Raw genomic sequence first — 16960 nt, forward strand, 5'->3', positions numbered from 1 at the left:
CGATTAGTGTAAGCGTGATGAAGTAATTGGTGCATGTGATTAAAATTGCAGTGTCGCCGGAATAGACAATCGGGCATGCATTGCTCAATTCAGACACCCACTAAAAAGGGATCATGATGGTTGTGTGAAGAAGGAGTAGAGCCAGATGAGGTGGCTCGGGCATCTTCGACACCTCCCTGCCAAGGTTTTTCCAGGTATGTACGAGGACACACCGGAGAGACTGTTTGGTCTCCGGGTTGATCTGGGAGCACCTCAGGAACCCCTAGAAGAGCTTGGTGAAGTGGCTGGGGAGAGTTTTCCTCCCTTCCTTTCATCCCAGCAACTGTAATTACAAACTTTTTCTTTTCACATTACCCTCATATTCGTCCTTCTCACCATCTTTCTGAACTTCTGCCCACCTATGCAACATTTTATCGCCCTCTCAACCAACTTAGCTTCCTTCAACATCCCTTCCTTTAGTTGCATCCTCCCTTTGTCCCCATTTTTTTTCTTTTAATACAGCCTTGGTTTCCTCCTCCCTACCTCGCATCCTTAATTCTTCCATCCTCCCTTCCTTCCTTCTCTACATCAAACTATTTCCTATCTCCCAACCTTCCAGGTTCCTTCTAGCGTTCTTCCTCCTTCTATCCTGTCCTCCTCCCTGCCTTTTTTCTGACCATTCTTAATGTATCTATATATATTTTGATTTTATTATGCACAAAAGATTGAGTTAAGTAGGGCAACTAGTGTAAATAGTGTGACGAGCGAGTGCGGTATGAGTGTCACGTGTCGTCGCGGGTAAGCCAGTTTGACATCTTCGCTTCCCCCTCAAGTGACACTTTTCGCAGACGTCGACAACTACTTCTCGACGTGCTGCGGCAGAAAAGCGGCCATGGCGAACGGCGACAGCCGTCCAACTTTGGATTCATGGCTCAGTGAGTAGAAGTGTATCGGTTTCGGTTGACTTGGTTCGGTTTCCGCGCTTTGGATTTAATTTGGGACGCAATGTCATTGAACGCATCTCCGCGCGGAAAGACTCGTGACATGTCTGGAAGTTATAGTTTTGTTTTGACTAAGAAATTGCCACTAACGATTCAAACAAAGGTTTTTTTTTCCATCACGTGTTTGTCAACATTACGCGTTTTGAAGTGGAAATATTGAGGCGAACAGGAGACGCTTGTCACAGGAAGTTGTTTTAGTTTCGTCTGTGCGCGTACACGTCTTGCTAATGATAAAAGGCGAACGTTCGTGATATTTATTTTGGGGCGGCTAATTTCGTCATGTTTGCAAAAACAATCATCCAATTCATGTTTCAAGTACTTAAAATATAACACTGTGGTAATATATGAAATCAGCTATCACTTAAACTAAAGCTATATCTAAAGTGAGAGCAATGCTTGGTGACTCAAATTTTCTGAATTATGTTTATTTTTAACTCTTATTGGTTAACTCTTTTTAACAAAGCCACGGAAAAACAATTAAGTTCGCAATTTCTTTTTCATAAGAACACTAAATTGAAAAATTGTGTTTTGCATTGGTACACTGGAACAATAGTAACAATAGTATTACCCAAAATTATTTTAGACAACGTCCTAATGTTGTATTTAAGACTAAAACATTTTCTACAATGAATTATTAATAGAAACAGAATTCGACAGAATGTTGAAGGCACCTTGAAGGGGTCTTTCAATCTGATAATCTCATATTAATAATCTCAATCTTTGAAATTTGTAGGTAGTAATACTTTTTTGATGATCAGTTGACTGTCATTGTGTTTTAACACTAAAACATCTTCTCTTGTCCAGACCAGGCCACGGACCCGAACAACCAGGAAGACATGTGGGACTGCATCCAGGCCTTCTCTCAATTGGTCAACAAGGAGACTGATGGGTGAGCAGAGTGTTCAAATGAGTTCCAAACCTCTGTTGATGTGTCCACAATAAATTTATGTTTACGGTTGAAACACAACAATGTTGCCACACATCCATGTTGACATACATTATGGCATCTCATCCAAGTGTGAGGAGCAACACCAAATCAGCGATATGCTAACAGCTAATATGAGCTTTTCCATAGTTGTCGAATGCTTGAAAGTACTTGAAATTTGATCGGAACGGTACTCAAATAGCACTTTAATCTGATTTTTGGGAAAGTTTCATGCTGCTTTTAATACTGTCAACATATCTGCTACATTTTACTTCTTTTGTTTGTGTCAGTCCACAGGTTGCCCTCAGTCTTCTTGCTCATAAAATTCAGTCTCCCCAAGAAAAAGAGGCTCTTCAAGCTCTGACTGTAAGTAATTAAAACTTCAGTCCTTTAGCAAGTTCATTAAAGTTAGCATGAAGATTGGTCTTGCTTGGGGTGGCTTCTCGAGGTTTCTCCCATTTCTTCTCAATGTAAAAGATCATGCGTAGTATTTTATTGAATTGTGTGGAGTTAATAGTGCATGAACATGTGACTAACTTTTATCACATGATGGCCTGAACATGATGGATTTCACGATGGATCCAAAACCCGCGTAGTCGTTCCACTTTAAGTGTCACTTGCCCGATCTTCTGACCCCTCATGTGACATCCAGCGACGCGGTTGTCCTCGCAGTTGGATTTAGCCAAGAAGACGTAAGGTTAGCTCGTTGCCTTCAATCGGTGGTGAGCTGTCGCTGCTCCTTTGTTCCTAGGTTCTCGAGGCGTGCATGAACAACTGCGGCAAGAAGTTCCGCAGCGAAGCAGCTAAATTCCGATTCCTCAACGAGCTCATTAAAGTATTGTCGCCAAAGGTAAGAATCAAGACCGGTGCTCGGATGTCAAGTCGGAATCAGAATGAACTTCTGGTCATTTAACACGGTTCTGTTAGTTTTGTTTTAACTCGGTCAACTTCCTCTGTGCAGTTCTTGGGTTCTTGGACTGCCCCATCGGTCAAAGATAGGCTGATTCAGGTTCTTTATGGTTGGACACTCTGGCTCAAAGAGGAAACAAAAATCCAGGACGCCTACTCCATGCTCAAGAAACAAGGTACGGTTAAGTTGTCTCACGTGTTCACATTATTATCGATATTAATATTTTTTTTGTATATCCTTCATGCAATGTGCTTATTTTTAGGGGTGATAAAAAAGGATCCTAAATTACCAGATAAAGTCATAATGGCCCCTCCACCACAGAGAGCCACAGACTCCGTTTTTGACCAAGAAGACAAAGCGACGGTGTGTTTGTGAACGTTTGCGTGGTGTGTGAGGTTTGCTTCATCCCTACAATTATTTTATTTCCTCCAGCTCCTATCCAGATTATTAAAAAGTGGCCGTCCTGAAGACTTGGAAACTGCCAACAGGCTCATTAAAAGCACAATGAAAGAGGTGAGCCCTCTTATGAAACATGCCATAGTGTCATTTTAATAAAATAGTCAAGCAATTGTTTTGGTGTGTGTTGTTTAGGAGCAGGAGAAGGCAGAGAAAGCCTCAAAGCGTGAAATGACTCTGAAGGCAGTGGAGAGTAGCACCAAGCAGCTCAGAGAGATGTTGGACGAGCACAAGGAAGCATCTTTACAACCCATGGATGAAGTGAAGGTAACGTGACTATTATTTACATACCTTTGCAAAATGTAACGCTAGAATTCTCTATTAGGATCTCTATGAGAGCTGCGAGCGCCTGAGGCCGAGCCTTTTTCGTCTGGCTAGCGACACGGTGGACGACGACGAGGCCCTGGCGCAGATCCTGGCGGCCAACGACGAACTCACCCTGGTCGTCAATGCCTACAAGGAGCGAACCGGCAGGCGAGAATGTACCGGAAAAAGGGAAGAAGCAGCGACAGACATAAATAGTGAGACCACACACATTAGTGACCCGCTGATGTATTCTTTCGTTTGTATGACCGAGTGTTGTTATTGTAGCTTCCACAAGTCCCCGAGAAATCAAGAGCTACCACCTCATCGACCTGTCTGCCTTCGACTCGCCTCAGACAGACAGAAAAACCGACTCGCCTTCGTCCGTTAACTCCTCACCACTCTTCTCCTCTTGTCTGGATTACACCGAAAACTCTGCGGTTGAACAGAACCCTCCGCAATCAGGCATGGGTATTTTTTTTCCCTCTAGAACTGTCGTCAAGCCAATTGGAAAAACTATATTCGACAAATTGAACAAAAAACTTAAATGGGAAGTCGACTTAAAAAAATGATTTAATTCTATAAGATCCCTTAAATACGTGTGTCCACAAGGGGGCGCAAATTCCCTATTTATAGGCATCATGACATCAGGAACCCTTTCAGTATTGAGACCCCAGCGCCACAATTATCCTTAAATATTGTTGATTCAATTAATATAATTTATAAACTTTAAATGGGTCTGCTTCACCACTGATACATGTGTAACTATGATTCCAGATTTACTTCTTCTGTCTCCAAAATCATATTTTGACGAGCTAATGCAGGTGAGACTTCACTCAACGGGAAGTTCAATTCTTTAATGTGATTTTATCGTAACTTAAATGTACATAAATGTTTCCCACAGCTCAATGGAGAAGTCGAGCCAACGAACAAGGAGAGGGGCCCCTTGCTGAGAGCCCGCGGATGTGGGAAAAATGTCTCTTCACCAAAGGAAATTAACATATGGTGATAATGACTTTGCCAAACCCAACCAACACGTGACATTTTCATGTACATGACAAGTTGAATTTTGTGTGCCATTGGTACTTTTTTTGCCCCCTGTCAGGTCACAGGATCAACAGTTAACGAGTTTAGGATCTTGTTCAAGTCACCCTCAACCACCAGCACCTTCGGAAGACTGGGCATGTCCGCAACAGGGGCTGAAAAATATCTTTGTTCCCATGGAGACCATCAAGTCTAGTACATAATTTATTATTGGGCTGGGCAAAGTGCTGAAGGGCCACATTTGTGTTTGAGTCTTTTCTTTTTTCTTCCTGACACGTTGAATCCTTTTTGCAGGTCAGCTGGAGCCCATCACCATCTACGACCACTGCGGCGTCCACGTCACACTTCATTTCACCAGGAACTCGCCACCCGGTCATCCTGACGTTGCCGTAGTGGTCATCTCCACGGTCAACACTTCCTCTCTGGGAGTGAAAGATTTCATGTTTCAAGTTGCTGTCCCTAAGGTAAAAAAAACCACCTCAAACATTGAAGTTGAGTAATGAGCATACTGTAATTTTTTTTTTTTTGTCTGTCAGACCATGTCGGTAAAACTTCAACCTGCGTCAACAACACACTTGCCTCCTTACAACCCCCTCCAGCCCCCGCCTGCCATTGCCCAGGTCATCCTGTTAGCTAATCCACACAAGGTGAATCAGCTCAGATCTTGTTTTTTATGAAAATGTGCATAGCTTAGGCTTTCTGTCAGCTAGCTTAATGCTAATGCTAAAAATCCTCCTGTTTTGGTGCAATAATCCTTTAAGCAATGCATTGAATACAATCAGTGCAGCATCTCATGTAGACAGGCGATATATTCTGCATTTCTCACCTACTTGACTGGATACTTAAAAAAATACTACTACCGCTCATTTCCACCTATCTTGATGGCACCGTTTGACCTTGCCAAGGTCGTCGACTCTGCCTGACTCATTTCATGTCTGGATTTTTTTTTTTTTTGCTTCCTCAGTGTAAAATGTGTCTGCGCTACAAGCTCACTCTGACACACGGACACCAACAGTTGAATGAGCACGGAGAGATACAAAACTTGCCGGACTGGACGTCTCTGATTGGCTGCTGAAAACGCCGCACACTCGCACACTTTTCTTTATCACACTCGGTTTCACGGGCACTGTTTCACTCAAGAGCCTCAAAATGACAATGAAGTCTTATATGCATCACAATCTTTGGACTTTTCTTCCTATTTAGGTCAGTTGTTAGTAATTTAGGTCAGTTAGTTAAACTATCTTTGCTTTTGATACATGCAACATTTCCCAACATATTATTAGGTTTGCTTTGGAATTAATCTTGACACCGCAGATTTTGTTTCTTTTATCCAAGACTTTTTGTGTTTCTGCAGTTGGAATTATTGGACCTCCATTGTGCCAATTCTTTATTTTGCATCTGAAGCCCTAGCTGACTCTATGAATCACTTACAGCGAATAAAACAAGACCACATCAGTGTTACCCTTCTGAAACTGTTTAATCTGTTCATTTGATAAATAATGATACAGTAATTTATTTGCTGAATCAGGAAAGCAATGTTTGTAAATCAAACAACCAAAAATACAATCAAGACTCAAATCGATGAATTATTGTGACCATTTTTGCATTAATTTCACTTTAAAATAACAAATTCAAAATCATATTGATTTTTTTTCTTTTCAATCTTTGTCCATGGGCTATGATATTGTTGGACAAGCCAGGACACCATTCATACTGTCTCTCTTCTTAAGTGCATATTTTCAAAAGTATTCATGTATTTTCTTTTCTTTTCAATTATTTTTTTATTGCATTAGATTAGATGACCCTAACAACAACAACCAAAAATACAATTGCCTGGAACTGCTTCTTAACTTTTCCTTCACTGGCAAAAAGGTAAAAATAGTTCCACTTGATCCATCATATTTATTAGATGACATCAGAAGATTAAAATACACGTTTGTTATGTACATATATGTAACAGGTGATAAAGTGCCAAAAATTTCTCGTTTTTTTTCTTTTTTTTTTTTTTTTTTTTACAAAAGAAACAAAAAGTTGATTTATGGAAGACCGTCACACCCTTGAGCCCGGACCCACAATCTCTTAATTCATAGACGACGAGCCGGCCCTCATTTTGGCTCGCGTCTGAGTGAGTCAGTGAGTATACCGGGTGTTGTTGCCTGCAAATCATTAGTGATGACTTCTTGACAGTACAGTACTGCCACACTTTACAAGTGTGAAAACAAAACCACAGACTTCACTTTCTGCACTTTTTTTTTTTTTCCTTTTAGGACAAACAAGTGAGGAGTGGTTGAATCTTGGTCGTGGACGACACAGAAGACAATGGCGAGTATAGTCTGTGATCTCGAGAGAACAGGCACAAACTTATTTGCATGTAATGTGTTATTTTTGTCAGCCTTGTTCGAAGGTCCTTAAGAGCGGCTTGCATTGCCGCCGCCGCCTCCCACAGAGCTTCTGCCCACGACGTCTCAGCTCGGACATTTCCAAGTGGACAGCGCGTGAGTGACGGGCTGGCTCTCACTTAATTATTTTCATCTTCTCACCGAACCGGTTTGCTTTGTCGGCACCACTAACTCTCCTCTTCTTCCTCGTTTTCTTCCCCATCTTTCTCTTCGACTTCTTCCTCGTTTTCTTCCCCATCTTTCTCTTCGACTTCTTCCTCGTTTTCGTCCCCATCTTTCTCTTCGACTTCTTCCTCGTTTTCTTCCCCATCTTTCTCTTCGACTTCTTCCTGCTCGTCTTTCTCCACAGTATCGTCTTCGTTCTCAGCATTCGCTTCCTCTTCCACATCATTTTTCTCCACCTCCTCTTCTCCAACGTCCTCCTCTTGTTTCTCCTCTTCCTCATTCGCCAATGATTCATCTTCCTCCTCGTCAACATTTCCCTCTGCTCCATCCTCCTCCTCCACGTTTCCTTCTGCCTGCTCTTCCTCCTCCACATTCTCGACTCCTTCATCCTCATTCATTTCCCCTGCGTCCACATCTTCATCTTCCCCTTGTTTAGTCTCCCCATCCTCTGCTTCCTCTTCCTTTTCACCCATCTCATCTTCCATCTGCTCCTCTGCAGGGTGGTGTTCTTCTTCCTCCTTCTCACCAGTCTGTTCATCCTCATCACTCACGCCGTTCTGCTCCCGGTTGTGGTTCCTCTCGTCCTCAGTCTCACCTTGGCCGTCAGGGCAAGGAGCTCTCTCTCCGCCGCCGCCGGTCCTCGTGTGGACATGGTTGTGGTTGTTGTGCTCCAAGTCCTCCAGCGTGAGCTCGAATTGAAAGCGATCATGCTGCAAGTGTCTGTCTGGAGGAGGCGACGGAGACTGAGGCATGGTGGTCAAGTACCACTCGCGGTTCTCCTCCAGTGTGTCCAGAAGCTCCTGGGCGTCAGGGTGCACCAGGTCGGCCCACGTCTCCCACAGCGGGTGGACGATGTAGTCGATGAAACCCACCTGAAGAGCAAGAGGACTTAAATATGCTTTTGTTTCTGACAACTGTAAAAATCACTCATCATGTCGAAAGAGCAAATCCACACCTGGCTCTTCTCCACAGAGGCGGTGTGTTTGTCGCACATGGCGCTGATCTCCATGCCCCGCTCCCTCTCCTTATCGCCCTGGCGAAAAAACTCCTCCATGATCCTCTCTGTCCACTGCCGGTACAAAGGTAAGGGCCTGGTCGGGTTGCTCAGGTCAGCGCAGTGTACCATGTTCTTCAGGACCTGCAACAATGACCTACATTTACAATCTATTTACGTAGTTTAATTTTTACTCCATAGCTCGAGCACGTTGATCTCATGCCATTAAGAAAAAATTCCAATCTGGCAAACCACCTGAATGCGTTCATTGTAGTGATCCAGGAGGAGCACGCCAGAGCTGGTCACCTTCTTTGTCTCCACCATGGTCTTCAGGTCTGCCAGCAGTGTCATGTGTTTGGACATGTCTGTGGCCAAAACCTGAGGATGAACCCCCCCCGAAAAAAAATTCAGATTTTCATTGCAACTACAATTACATGATATCAATGAGGCACTAACGATATCAATGACGAGCTTGCGAAGGCTCTGCCGCTGCCGCTTGGTAAGGTTCTGGAAGATGTCACAGTTGTCCTGGTGTAGGAGCTTAAAGCCGACAGCCAGGTGGTGGTTCTCCAGGACCGATTCGTCGTTGTACATCAGTGCCAGCTCCGAGTCTGGACACATCGCCGCCGCAGTTACTCCGAGATTTAAAATGGACTCTACTGCGTGTCATTATAACGTGAACAATTCTCTTCCAACTGAACACTTCATTTTGATGAGGAACAAGTTTTCAAAGTTGCTACAAACTCAATTGTCTTCTCTCACGTACTTTGCTCGAACTGTTTCTCGTTTCTCTTTACTCCATAATTAGCAGGAGCTGTAGTCCTGTTAATTGCAGTGTTCAAACAGCACAGCGCCATGATCATTATCTGTGTTCTGTTCGTTCAGAGCACCATCTTAAATGAACTTTGGAACTTATATGTCATTTGAATCTCATTCGTCTTATATGTGGGACTCACTGGTGTTGATGAGGAACTGATTAGAAACTCCAGGATGATCAACATCATGAATGGCGGCGGCAAAGAGGGCAGCAAGGATCTCCAGGTCAGTAAAGACAGCCTGAGAGGAAAGACCCAAATAAGGAACATTGAAATTTTTTGAAGTAGGGTCTCCACTCATGTTCATTTTTTTTCTCATGTGACATACGTCGAGGGCCGGAGTGGAGAGGAGCACGTGTGTGGACTGGGTGACATCGGCAGCGTGGAGGCTGTTGTGGTACGCTACGTTGCCGTGGTAATGGTCTTCCAGTGTCATCACGTAAGTGACAAAGGTGTCAGCGGGGATGCGGAAGTTCTTCAGAAGCTCTCGTTCCTGGGAAGATCAAGTGCCATGTATTTAAAACAATCACAAAATAGTTTTGGCTCAAGGAAGTCCCCTTAGCTTAATGCTAACAAACAATGCGAAGGATATCATCTCCTCTCTCACAAAAATGTTTTACCTGAAAAATGGTGTACATGATGCAGCTGAGTGGTCTGTTGTTGGAGACATCAGCAACTTGAAATATGTTGAAGCTCCACTTGTCTAAATCCTCCAACTCCTGCTTCAAAAGTGTACAAACAAATATGCAATATGGACAACTTTGTTCAATAAAGTTCATGCAGATGATCTCAGACATGGCGAATGCTTTGTCAGAGACACTCGGGCAGGACGGATGTAGTGAATTGGCGATGGAGAATAACATCAAGTTCTCAGTCGAGTAGGCCATAAAAATGATTTTGGCGAGACCTTGGCGAGCTCGTCCTCATGGTCGGTGTTGACCCCGAAGCGAGGCATGGAGGCGCTCGAGAGGCTGGAGCTGTGCGACAATTTCCGCACGCCGCTGATTTGACTCATCGGTTTGTCTTTCAGATTTGGTGACGGGATGTCCACTTCGTTCTGCTTGTCTACACACACGGACACACACAGTTTAATTGCTGAAGTTGTTCTGCTATGATTAGAATATGGCTCCACTCACCAAGGAAGGTGCTGGAGATGTACTCTGACACCTGGTTACCGGAGCGACTCATCTCGGACAGGTGGGACAGCTCTCTGTTAAGCATCCTCTTGAACTGTCAAAGTAACACAAGGTCACAAAGTGTGCCTGCTGCCAGAGGTCAAGTCACATGATGCCGCTAAAATTCCGCATTTGTTTTACAATTAATGTCTCTCAAAACAAAAAATTATCCTTTACCTTATTGGATGCCATCTCACTGACAGAGCGGTGCGTCTGGATGGTTTCCAACTGGTCCAAACACCAGTCCAGTTCTTCTAACGTGTCCAAGGCGAGCTGCTGGTATTGCTGGTCGCACAGCGTGGCCCTGGGACTCGCGCACAGCCCACCGAGCGGAGATCTCCTGAAAAAAAAGGTGCAGTACAATATGTGGTACAAATACAATAACAGGCATCAAATTTTCTAGAATGCGACAAACAATTGTAATTCATTCATAAAATTACATATGTTAATAAACGCAAAAATAAATGACATATCAGTTACGCCAATGACTGACTTGACTGTCGGCGTGGAGACGTTGGCGAGGATGGTAAAATTGCTCCGCACCGATCGCAGACTAGCCAGAACCTTAAACACAATACACACACATTGCAAAAGTCAATTTACACATGCACTACACACCCTGCGATGGAAATTGAATGTTCCAAACTAAACCTCAGCTTAGCTGAAACACCTTTACAGTAATGATGGAACGGTGTCCTGGACCAAGCTCCACTCACCTGAGCAAAAGGAGTGACGATGAAGTCCTCCCCTGTGTGACTAAAAGATGACAAACATGTTAACAATCAAGTAGCTTGTTCATATCTTACTTAGAAAAAGCAAAGGATATTCAGATTAACTCAAAAGTTAATTATCAGGCCTCACATTGGAGGTCCAAGCAGTACATGATGAATGCGCTCACCCTTCGCTCGCCAGGGACGAATTTCGCGACACCGTTTTTGGCGACATGTCGTAATCTGAATCCGAGCGGTAGAGGAAGGACTCCCTCCTCTGGCTTTGGGGGAAGGATGTGTTGATTGTGAGTCCTGGACTCTGCGAGCCCAGCGGCGTGTGAGCGGGGGAGACGCCATTTTCTCCTTCGTAACTACAAAAACAGCGTTTGAGGAGATGCCTTGGAGAAAACTCGTGGAGGTGGCAGGCTGTGCGAACCTGTCAGCGTCAGCTTGCGTGATGGAGATGCGCGGCGGGATGCGGAGTGGCAGCGTTGTGGGACGCGCCACGTTGCTAAGGACCTCCGGCGAGCGAGTGCGGTCGCGAGGGCGCAGCCAGCAGGGAACCTGTGGCAAGCAAAAAAAAATGTCATGGCTGCCAGACCAGAGCGGGTGGCCCGTGCTGTACGTTGACTACCTGTAGACTAGATGAGAGTCTCCTGCTCCTACCCCTGCGTAGCTCCGCCCCCAGCGTGGCCCCAGACGTGTAGGATCGGCTGTAGCGCGGCGACTCTGGCTTTTCCCCTGCGCCAACCGTTATTTGAACGTCTTCACCCTATAAAACAAGGAGACCAACGTCTCAACCACGATCTTGATTGCATTCTTAAAAAGCTTAAAAATGCTTGTGTGTGTGAGAGAGAGCGAGAGATAAGCCTGTTACAGACGGCACTCTTGGATGCTGATCTGCACTGCAGCAACGTAGCAACAAAACACTCGTGGGGGGGGCGGACGATAGCAGTTGCTAGGCAACCGTGCCGTGTTACTCCCATGCTGCGCTTCATGTTGTCATCCAGAGCAGATGTGGAAGGATGCATCTAAATATATAGTCATTTCCAAAAAGCTACTTGCCGAGTTAGATCAATAAAAGCCTGTTTGAATAATGCATGCTCTCATGTACTTCGTTCTGGATGAAAGCATCCTGGCATCATCTAAGTGGATTCCTTCACTTTACAAAAAGCACAAAGGAAGGTCAAAATGTGTGGAAATCAACGAGTGTGCGAGTCTTTCACGGCGGTAGACCCCAAATACGTGTTTATTCAAGTGAACGTGAACTTTTTTGACCTAAAGGCCCGTTCAAATATTGCCTCTGTATTGATTATAACTCTAATTTGATAAAAATTACCACGGAAATGTAAACTATTGTTCTTTGTTTGTGTCAGCTTGACTGAATAATAGTATACTGCCTCCCGGTGGCCAGGTTGAGCACACCTGAAGGAGCAGCACAATGATTTAGATTGCTGCATGAAATCGCAAACAAAAAAAATAATTCTCAACATTGCTCTTGATACTTTTCTACCTCACCTCTTCTCCAGTTACCGACAGCACGCTGCGGCTCTTCTTCATCCTGATTGGCTCGTTCTGGGCCCCAGGGCGGAGCGTTCCGGAACCCAGGCAGCAAAGCAGGTGGAGAGCCAGGACCGGAGAGGTAGCAGGTCACTCCAAGGTTAAACCCAGGTAGAAAGTGCTTGGGGGTCAGGGGGTCGTTTATGAGCCTTAAACCGGGTCGCCCTCTGCGTCCATTGGGCTTTCCTGACACCTCGGGGTTCAGGTGGATCAAACAGGACCCCTCGGTCCCCCCTCTGGGTCGCCGTCGTTTTTGTTTGGTTTTGGCTAACTTTTTATTTTTTTTAATACTATTAAATATATTGATACAGTTCACAGAGCTCACTCCATGTTAGAGTGTCTCCCATGAAGCTCCACCAGAATTTGGTCCTGCTTGGTCCAGGCAAGGCAACAACACACCCCAGTTAGGGTTTGCAGCTGGGAGACTGTTGGAAAAAAACATATCTCCAAATCCACTAATCCAACTCTTCCTTGCATAGTTCCAACCTCGTAAAAATCTGTCCTTGGTGCAGTAGAAAAATCCAAGAGCGTCGTGTTTTGCGGTGACCTCTCGGAATGACGAGCATCACTGCTTGGAAGTCATCTTGGAAGGTCACAAGTTTGAGGGTCTCTTCGCTTCTTCCTGTGAGGCACAATAAGAAGTATTCAAGGTCAACAGATATTGTAAGAGAGCTGTGTGTGTGTGTGTGTGTGTGTGTGTGTGTATATATAATATTACAGAATATTTTTCTTGCAACATTCTGATGTTTTAGCAAATACAACTTCATCGTCAAAACGTTGCAACTTTTGTGCAATTGTGACTTTATCACAACAAACGTCCCCTTGTAAACACGACTTCACAACTTTATTGATTATGACAAATCGCAAAACATGACTGCTACGAACTCTCTCGTATTTTCCTTTGTTGCAGACAGAAAGCCATTTCCACGAGAAAACTTCAAATTCTAAGCACTTTAAAACGCACTTCATCTGAAATTCAAACACTTCCAAGCCGGTGAGTACGCAACAAACCACTATTACCCGAATCACCCCTTTCCATACTTTTACGCACACATCAAAAATAAATCACATGAGGACCTCTTGTCATTTTGAGGAACACGACGCTGGCACAACATAAACACGGTGTCATTGTGGTGGCCTTGCGGGAGCTAATTCCGAGAGCGTACTGCAACAAACCGAATCTCCCTCCCATTATATAATTACTCGTAGCCCTCCGACGATGACCCAATTCCGTTTTTTTTTTTGCGTCGGGAGGCTGTGGCTGTCCCGCTGTGCTTTCTGATCACCTGGCATTATATTCGCACACACGTAGGGTCAACTCGTCTGCATGCGCACAGATACACGCTGGGAGGGGGGGAGGAGGTTGGTGGCACAGTGACATACATGCAGGAGGCAGATATGAAGACGCAGCACGAGGGATGCCCCTCTCAAACATACACAGGCTGCAGCATTTTGTAAAACAACATACTCACCTTGATGGCGTCCAGATGAAGGCGGGCCGGTCCTCCGCCTCCTCTTCCTCTCCTCCCGCCTCCTCCTCCTTCTCCTCCTTCTCCTCCTCCTCCTCCTCCTCCTCCTCCTCCTGGTCGCTGTCCGTGCTGGCTGCCTGCAGACGAGCCGTGCATGTGTCACAAGCGCTCTGCGTCTTCATGAATAGCAGCTCCCCACCCTCCTCGGATCTCCTCTCTCTTTCTCCTCCTCCTCGTTTTCTTCATCCAACCAACCAGCCAGACAGCAAACACACGCACACCGTGTCCTCACCCCCCCCTACCATCTTCACGGAGAAGCCCTTTACATCCCCACCCCGCTCGTTTATTACCAAATGCATTGGCCAATTATAATCTCAGCCTCAGTATCCCATGCACTCCCTCTAAAAATAAAAAAAATATTTATAATTATATTGATTAAATATGTATTAATTAGTAGTATTTGTATTAATTATTTTACATTATTATTAATTATTATTAATCAATTTTGCCCCCCCTACAAAAAAAAATATTTTCTTGGTACCACTCAGGCCAACAGCTTGATGGTGAGCAATTTAGAAATGTAAATCTGCTATTGTAAATATTACAATGGCCTTAACAAACTTAAATAAGAAATGATAATTTTATATTTTTGAACTATCTGCACATGTAACAAAAAAAAACTCTCCATGAAAAAAGCTCTATGAGCTGCTACTTGGCAGTTTTTATTCAAAAACATCAAAATATTTTTATGTCTTTCCAAACACAGTTTAATCCTCTTCGTCATCTTCTCCATAACCTTCGTTCTCTCCGGTCTCAGGCACCCACAGTCCAGAGTCGATGCACCTTGCCAGGTGATACTTGCCCTCCTGTGGAGACCACCACCATGTCATCATCACATCATCATCATCAACCATCCATCTGCTCACCTCAAGGTCCAATTTGCCCATAGCTTCGTGGAGCATCTCAATGTTCTTCTCATCAAAGCTCCTCTGCATGTCCTGACGGAGAGACAACAGCAGGTCAGAACCCCGCCTGTGTGTATTTCGAGTCGTCTGTGCTGCCCGACGAGATCAATAGGCCGTATGTTTGTGTGCAAACAAAGTGAAACGGGAAACTCTCACAAGGGAACCCACAGGCGGAGTAATTTGATCGCCGTCAACGCAGATGGACCAGTGCTTAAGTCCAACATTTACCTTGGGCAGTGACTCGTAGACCTCAACAGGATCGAGACCACCAGGGCCCAATCTTTTTTGCTTCTCCTCTTCTTCCAGCTCCTCCCTGGCCTCCTCCATCCGCATCCGTGCGCAGCTCCTTACACGCTCTTTCAGCAGTTCCAGCTCACGTTGGAAAGCCTCCCGGTTCAACCGGTCCGCATTCTGTGACACGTGCGTGAGGACAACGAGACTAAAACTCAAGGACCGAGTTTCGACTTCTACTGACCTTCATACTTGAGAAGAACTGCCTGAAGCAGCCTCGCGGGTCCGCCTTCAATGCTCGGCCCAAATCCAAGATGGAGTGCATGACGATGGCTTGGTGGGCCACCTGCTCCATCAAGGCGTGCTTCTAAATCGGAAAAGGTAGACTTATTTTTTTAAATATTCTGTTTTATAACCCAGATGGAGATAATTTTCTTACCTCATCGATCGCATACTCAATACAGATGACCACAAGGCGGTTAGCCGTCTCCTCACACACAAGATGGGGATTGTCCGACAGATATTTCTGACTGTCGTCGTAACGCCGTAACATTCCTAGTGTAACGTACATAAACACGTCTTCTTTGATACCGATTAATGCAAAGAAAATTTCAGAAAATCAACAGAACTCTCTAAAAGTACTTAGCGACAGAGGGAAGGTGAAAATTCCCTATATGGAAGAATATAGAATATTTTTCTTATAGTTCTTTCGTCATTTGTTGTGTAAAATCAAACGACTTTGTCTTACCAAAGTGTTTGATTTCCTCGCCGTACTTCTCCACGCCTTCCTCCTGTGTCTCTTCTTTCGGTTTTATGTTGACGATACTCTACGAGACACACGTACATATTTGTAAGATGGTGGTTGCATTTGGAGGAATGTTTTTGTCTTACCCTGCTGAAGCCATCTTTGCTGATGGTGTCCACGTTCCAGGGAAGCCTTTTCTCCTCACGCTTGTGTTGCTCCCTCATCTTCTCGAATAATCTTTTGTCCTTTTTCAGTTTCTTCACCTCCGCCCGGACGTTGGTCAAGTTGGCCTCCTCCACCTCAGTCTTCCTTTCCTCCATCGCTCGGAGTCGTCGCTCGGCCTCCTCCAGGAGCCTGCCGCATTCTGCAAGGTTGCTCTCCAGGTCTTCTCCCCTTTGCTGGAACCCGGCCATCTTCTCCAGACGTGCCTGAGAATTGTCGTAAGTTCATAAAAAAATATATATATACACTTTTGCTTATTGTTGTGGGTCGTGAGGGAGAAACTTTATTGGCGATGATGGAGAGCAGTATAACACCATGTTTATTATTTGGAGTCCAACAAAGAGTTCATTTCAAAATGTCAATTAAATAGGCATACTCCTGACCCGGTGTCTCATCCGAAACAAGCTCGGCGTGTCGACGTAAGGGTTGGTGACGTCATCGTCGTCCGAAATATCGATGTGATCCCAGGCGCTGTAGTCGATAGCTACCCCGCTCATCCTTCAGTCCAAGTGTGTCCAACGGCGACGTTCTAACAACTCGCTGACTGCAAACTACGCTAAACACAAGCTAAACGCCAATTTGATCCTCTTAGTGAGCCACAAGCTCACACAAATCCTATTTTTGGCTTTTACTTAGCTGTAGTGCTGTCACAGTGTTATCTGATACCTGATAGGTGAAAGCCAGGGTTCGGTCTTTAGCTAGCCAATCAGATTCCAGTACATAGTCGAGTACTTCAAATAGGGCGATTGTTCATTTTTGATGACAAACTTTTTATGCTAAATAAACACTTAGGGGCATACATTTGGTAAATTGTATATGGATGTGGTTTGGAGGGCACTTGTCACTTATCCAGGCTAGTAAAATATAAATAAAATAACATATTTGGTGTTCA

At 44.7% G+C, this 16960-nt stretch overlaps 3 protein-coding genes and 1 long non-coding RNA gene across 6 annotated transcripts; 2 read left to right on the forward strand and 2 right to left on the reverse strand.

Moving 5' to 3' along the window:
* The first annotated feature begins 43 nt into the window (after nucleotides 1-43).
* On the forward strand, nucleotides 44-6079 carry LOC148399606 (ADP-ribosylation factor-binding protein GGA2-like). Of its 3 annotated transcripts, none has more exons than XM_088372774.1 (17): nucleotides 45-194; nucleotides 813-914; nucleotides 1785-1869; nucleotides 2196-2271; nucleotides 2657-2755; nucleotides 2867-2990; nucleotides 3078-3178; nucleotides 3248-3328; nucleotides 3407-3538; nucleotides 3597-3792; nucleotides 3863-4039; nucleotides 4352-4398; nucleotides 4479-4579; nucleotides 4680-4813; nucleotides 4913-5082; nucleotides 5155-5265; nucleotides 5583-6079. In XM_088372774.1, exons 1-17 carry the CDS (start codon nucleotides 146-148, stop codon nucleotides 5691-5693), a joined length of 1896 nt encoding a protein of 631 aa, XP_088228900.1. In that variant the 5' UTR covers nucleotides 45-145; the 3' UTR covers nucleotides 5694-6079. The 3 variants fall into 3 exon arrangements, with proteins under 3 accessions (XP_088228903.1, XP_088228900.1, XP_088228902.1); XM_088372776.1 differs by having other exon boundaries at nucleotides 828-914; XM_088372777.1 differs by lacking the exon at nucleotides 813-914 and having other exon boundaries at nucleotides 44-194.
* Nucleotides 6077-13062, reverse strand: LOC148399607 (3',5'-cyclic-AMP phosphodiesterase 4C-like). The gene is made up of 16 exons (XM_088372765.1): nucleotides 12395-13062; nucleotides 11511-11648; nucleotides 11313-11440; nucleotides 11065-11247; nucleotides 10883-10922; nucleotides 10660-10730; nucleotides 10344-10506; nucleotides 10128-10221; nucleotides 9899-10056; nucleotides 9612-9710; nucleotides 9320-9484; nucleotides 9133-9232; nucleotides 8633-8787; nucleotides 8432-8554; nucleotides 8138-8320; nucleotides 6077-8054 (listed from the first exon to the last, which is right to left on the reverse strand). The coding sequence occupies exons 1-16, from the start codon at nucleotides 12434-12436 to the stop codon at nucleotides 7185-7187; spliced, it is 2712 nt and encodes a 903-aa protein (XP_088228891.1). The 5' UTR covers nucleotides 12437-13062; the 3' UTR covers nucleotides 6077-7184.
* Nucleotides 10355-16303, forward strand: LOC148399608 (uncharacterized). Its single transcript, XR_015857880.1, has 6 exons — nucleotides 10355-10518; nucleotides 12406-13099; nucleotides 13347-13430; nucleotides 14723-14924; nucleotides 15177-15482; nucleotides 16101-16303. It is a non-coding gene; the product is annotated as an uncharacterized LOC148399608 (long non-coding RNA).
* Nucleotides 14659-16846, reverse strand: LOC148399609 (hsp90 co-chaperone Cdc37-like). The gene is made up of 8 exons (XM_088372786.1): nucleotides 16452-16846; nucleotides 15993-16274; nucleotides 15850-15928; nucleotides 15541-15656; nucleotides 15346-15468; nucleotides 15099-15281; nucleotides 14832-14903; nucleotides 14659-14771 (listed from the first exon to the last, which is right to left on the reverse strand). The coding sequence occupies exons 1-8, from the start codon at nucleotides 16563-16565 to the stop codon at nucleotides 14673-14675; spliced, it is 1068 nt and encodes a 355-aa protein (XP_088228912.1). The 5' UTR covers nucleotides 16566-16846; the 3' UTR covers nucleotides 14659-14672.
* Between the last annotated feature and the right edge of the window lie 114 nt (nucleotides 16847-16960).

This window comes from Syngnathus floridae, chromosome 4 (assembly GCF_059516105.1).
Source record: "Syngnathus floridae isolate MCC-2025c chromosome 4, RoL_Sflo_1.0, whole genome shotgun sequence".
Classification (NCBI taxonomy): domain Eukaryota; kingdom Metazoa; phylum Chordata; class Actinopteri; order Syngnathiformes; family Syngnathidae; genus Syngnathus; species Syngnathus floridae.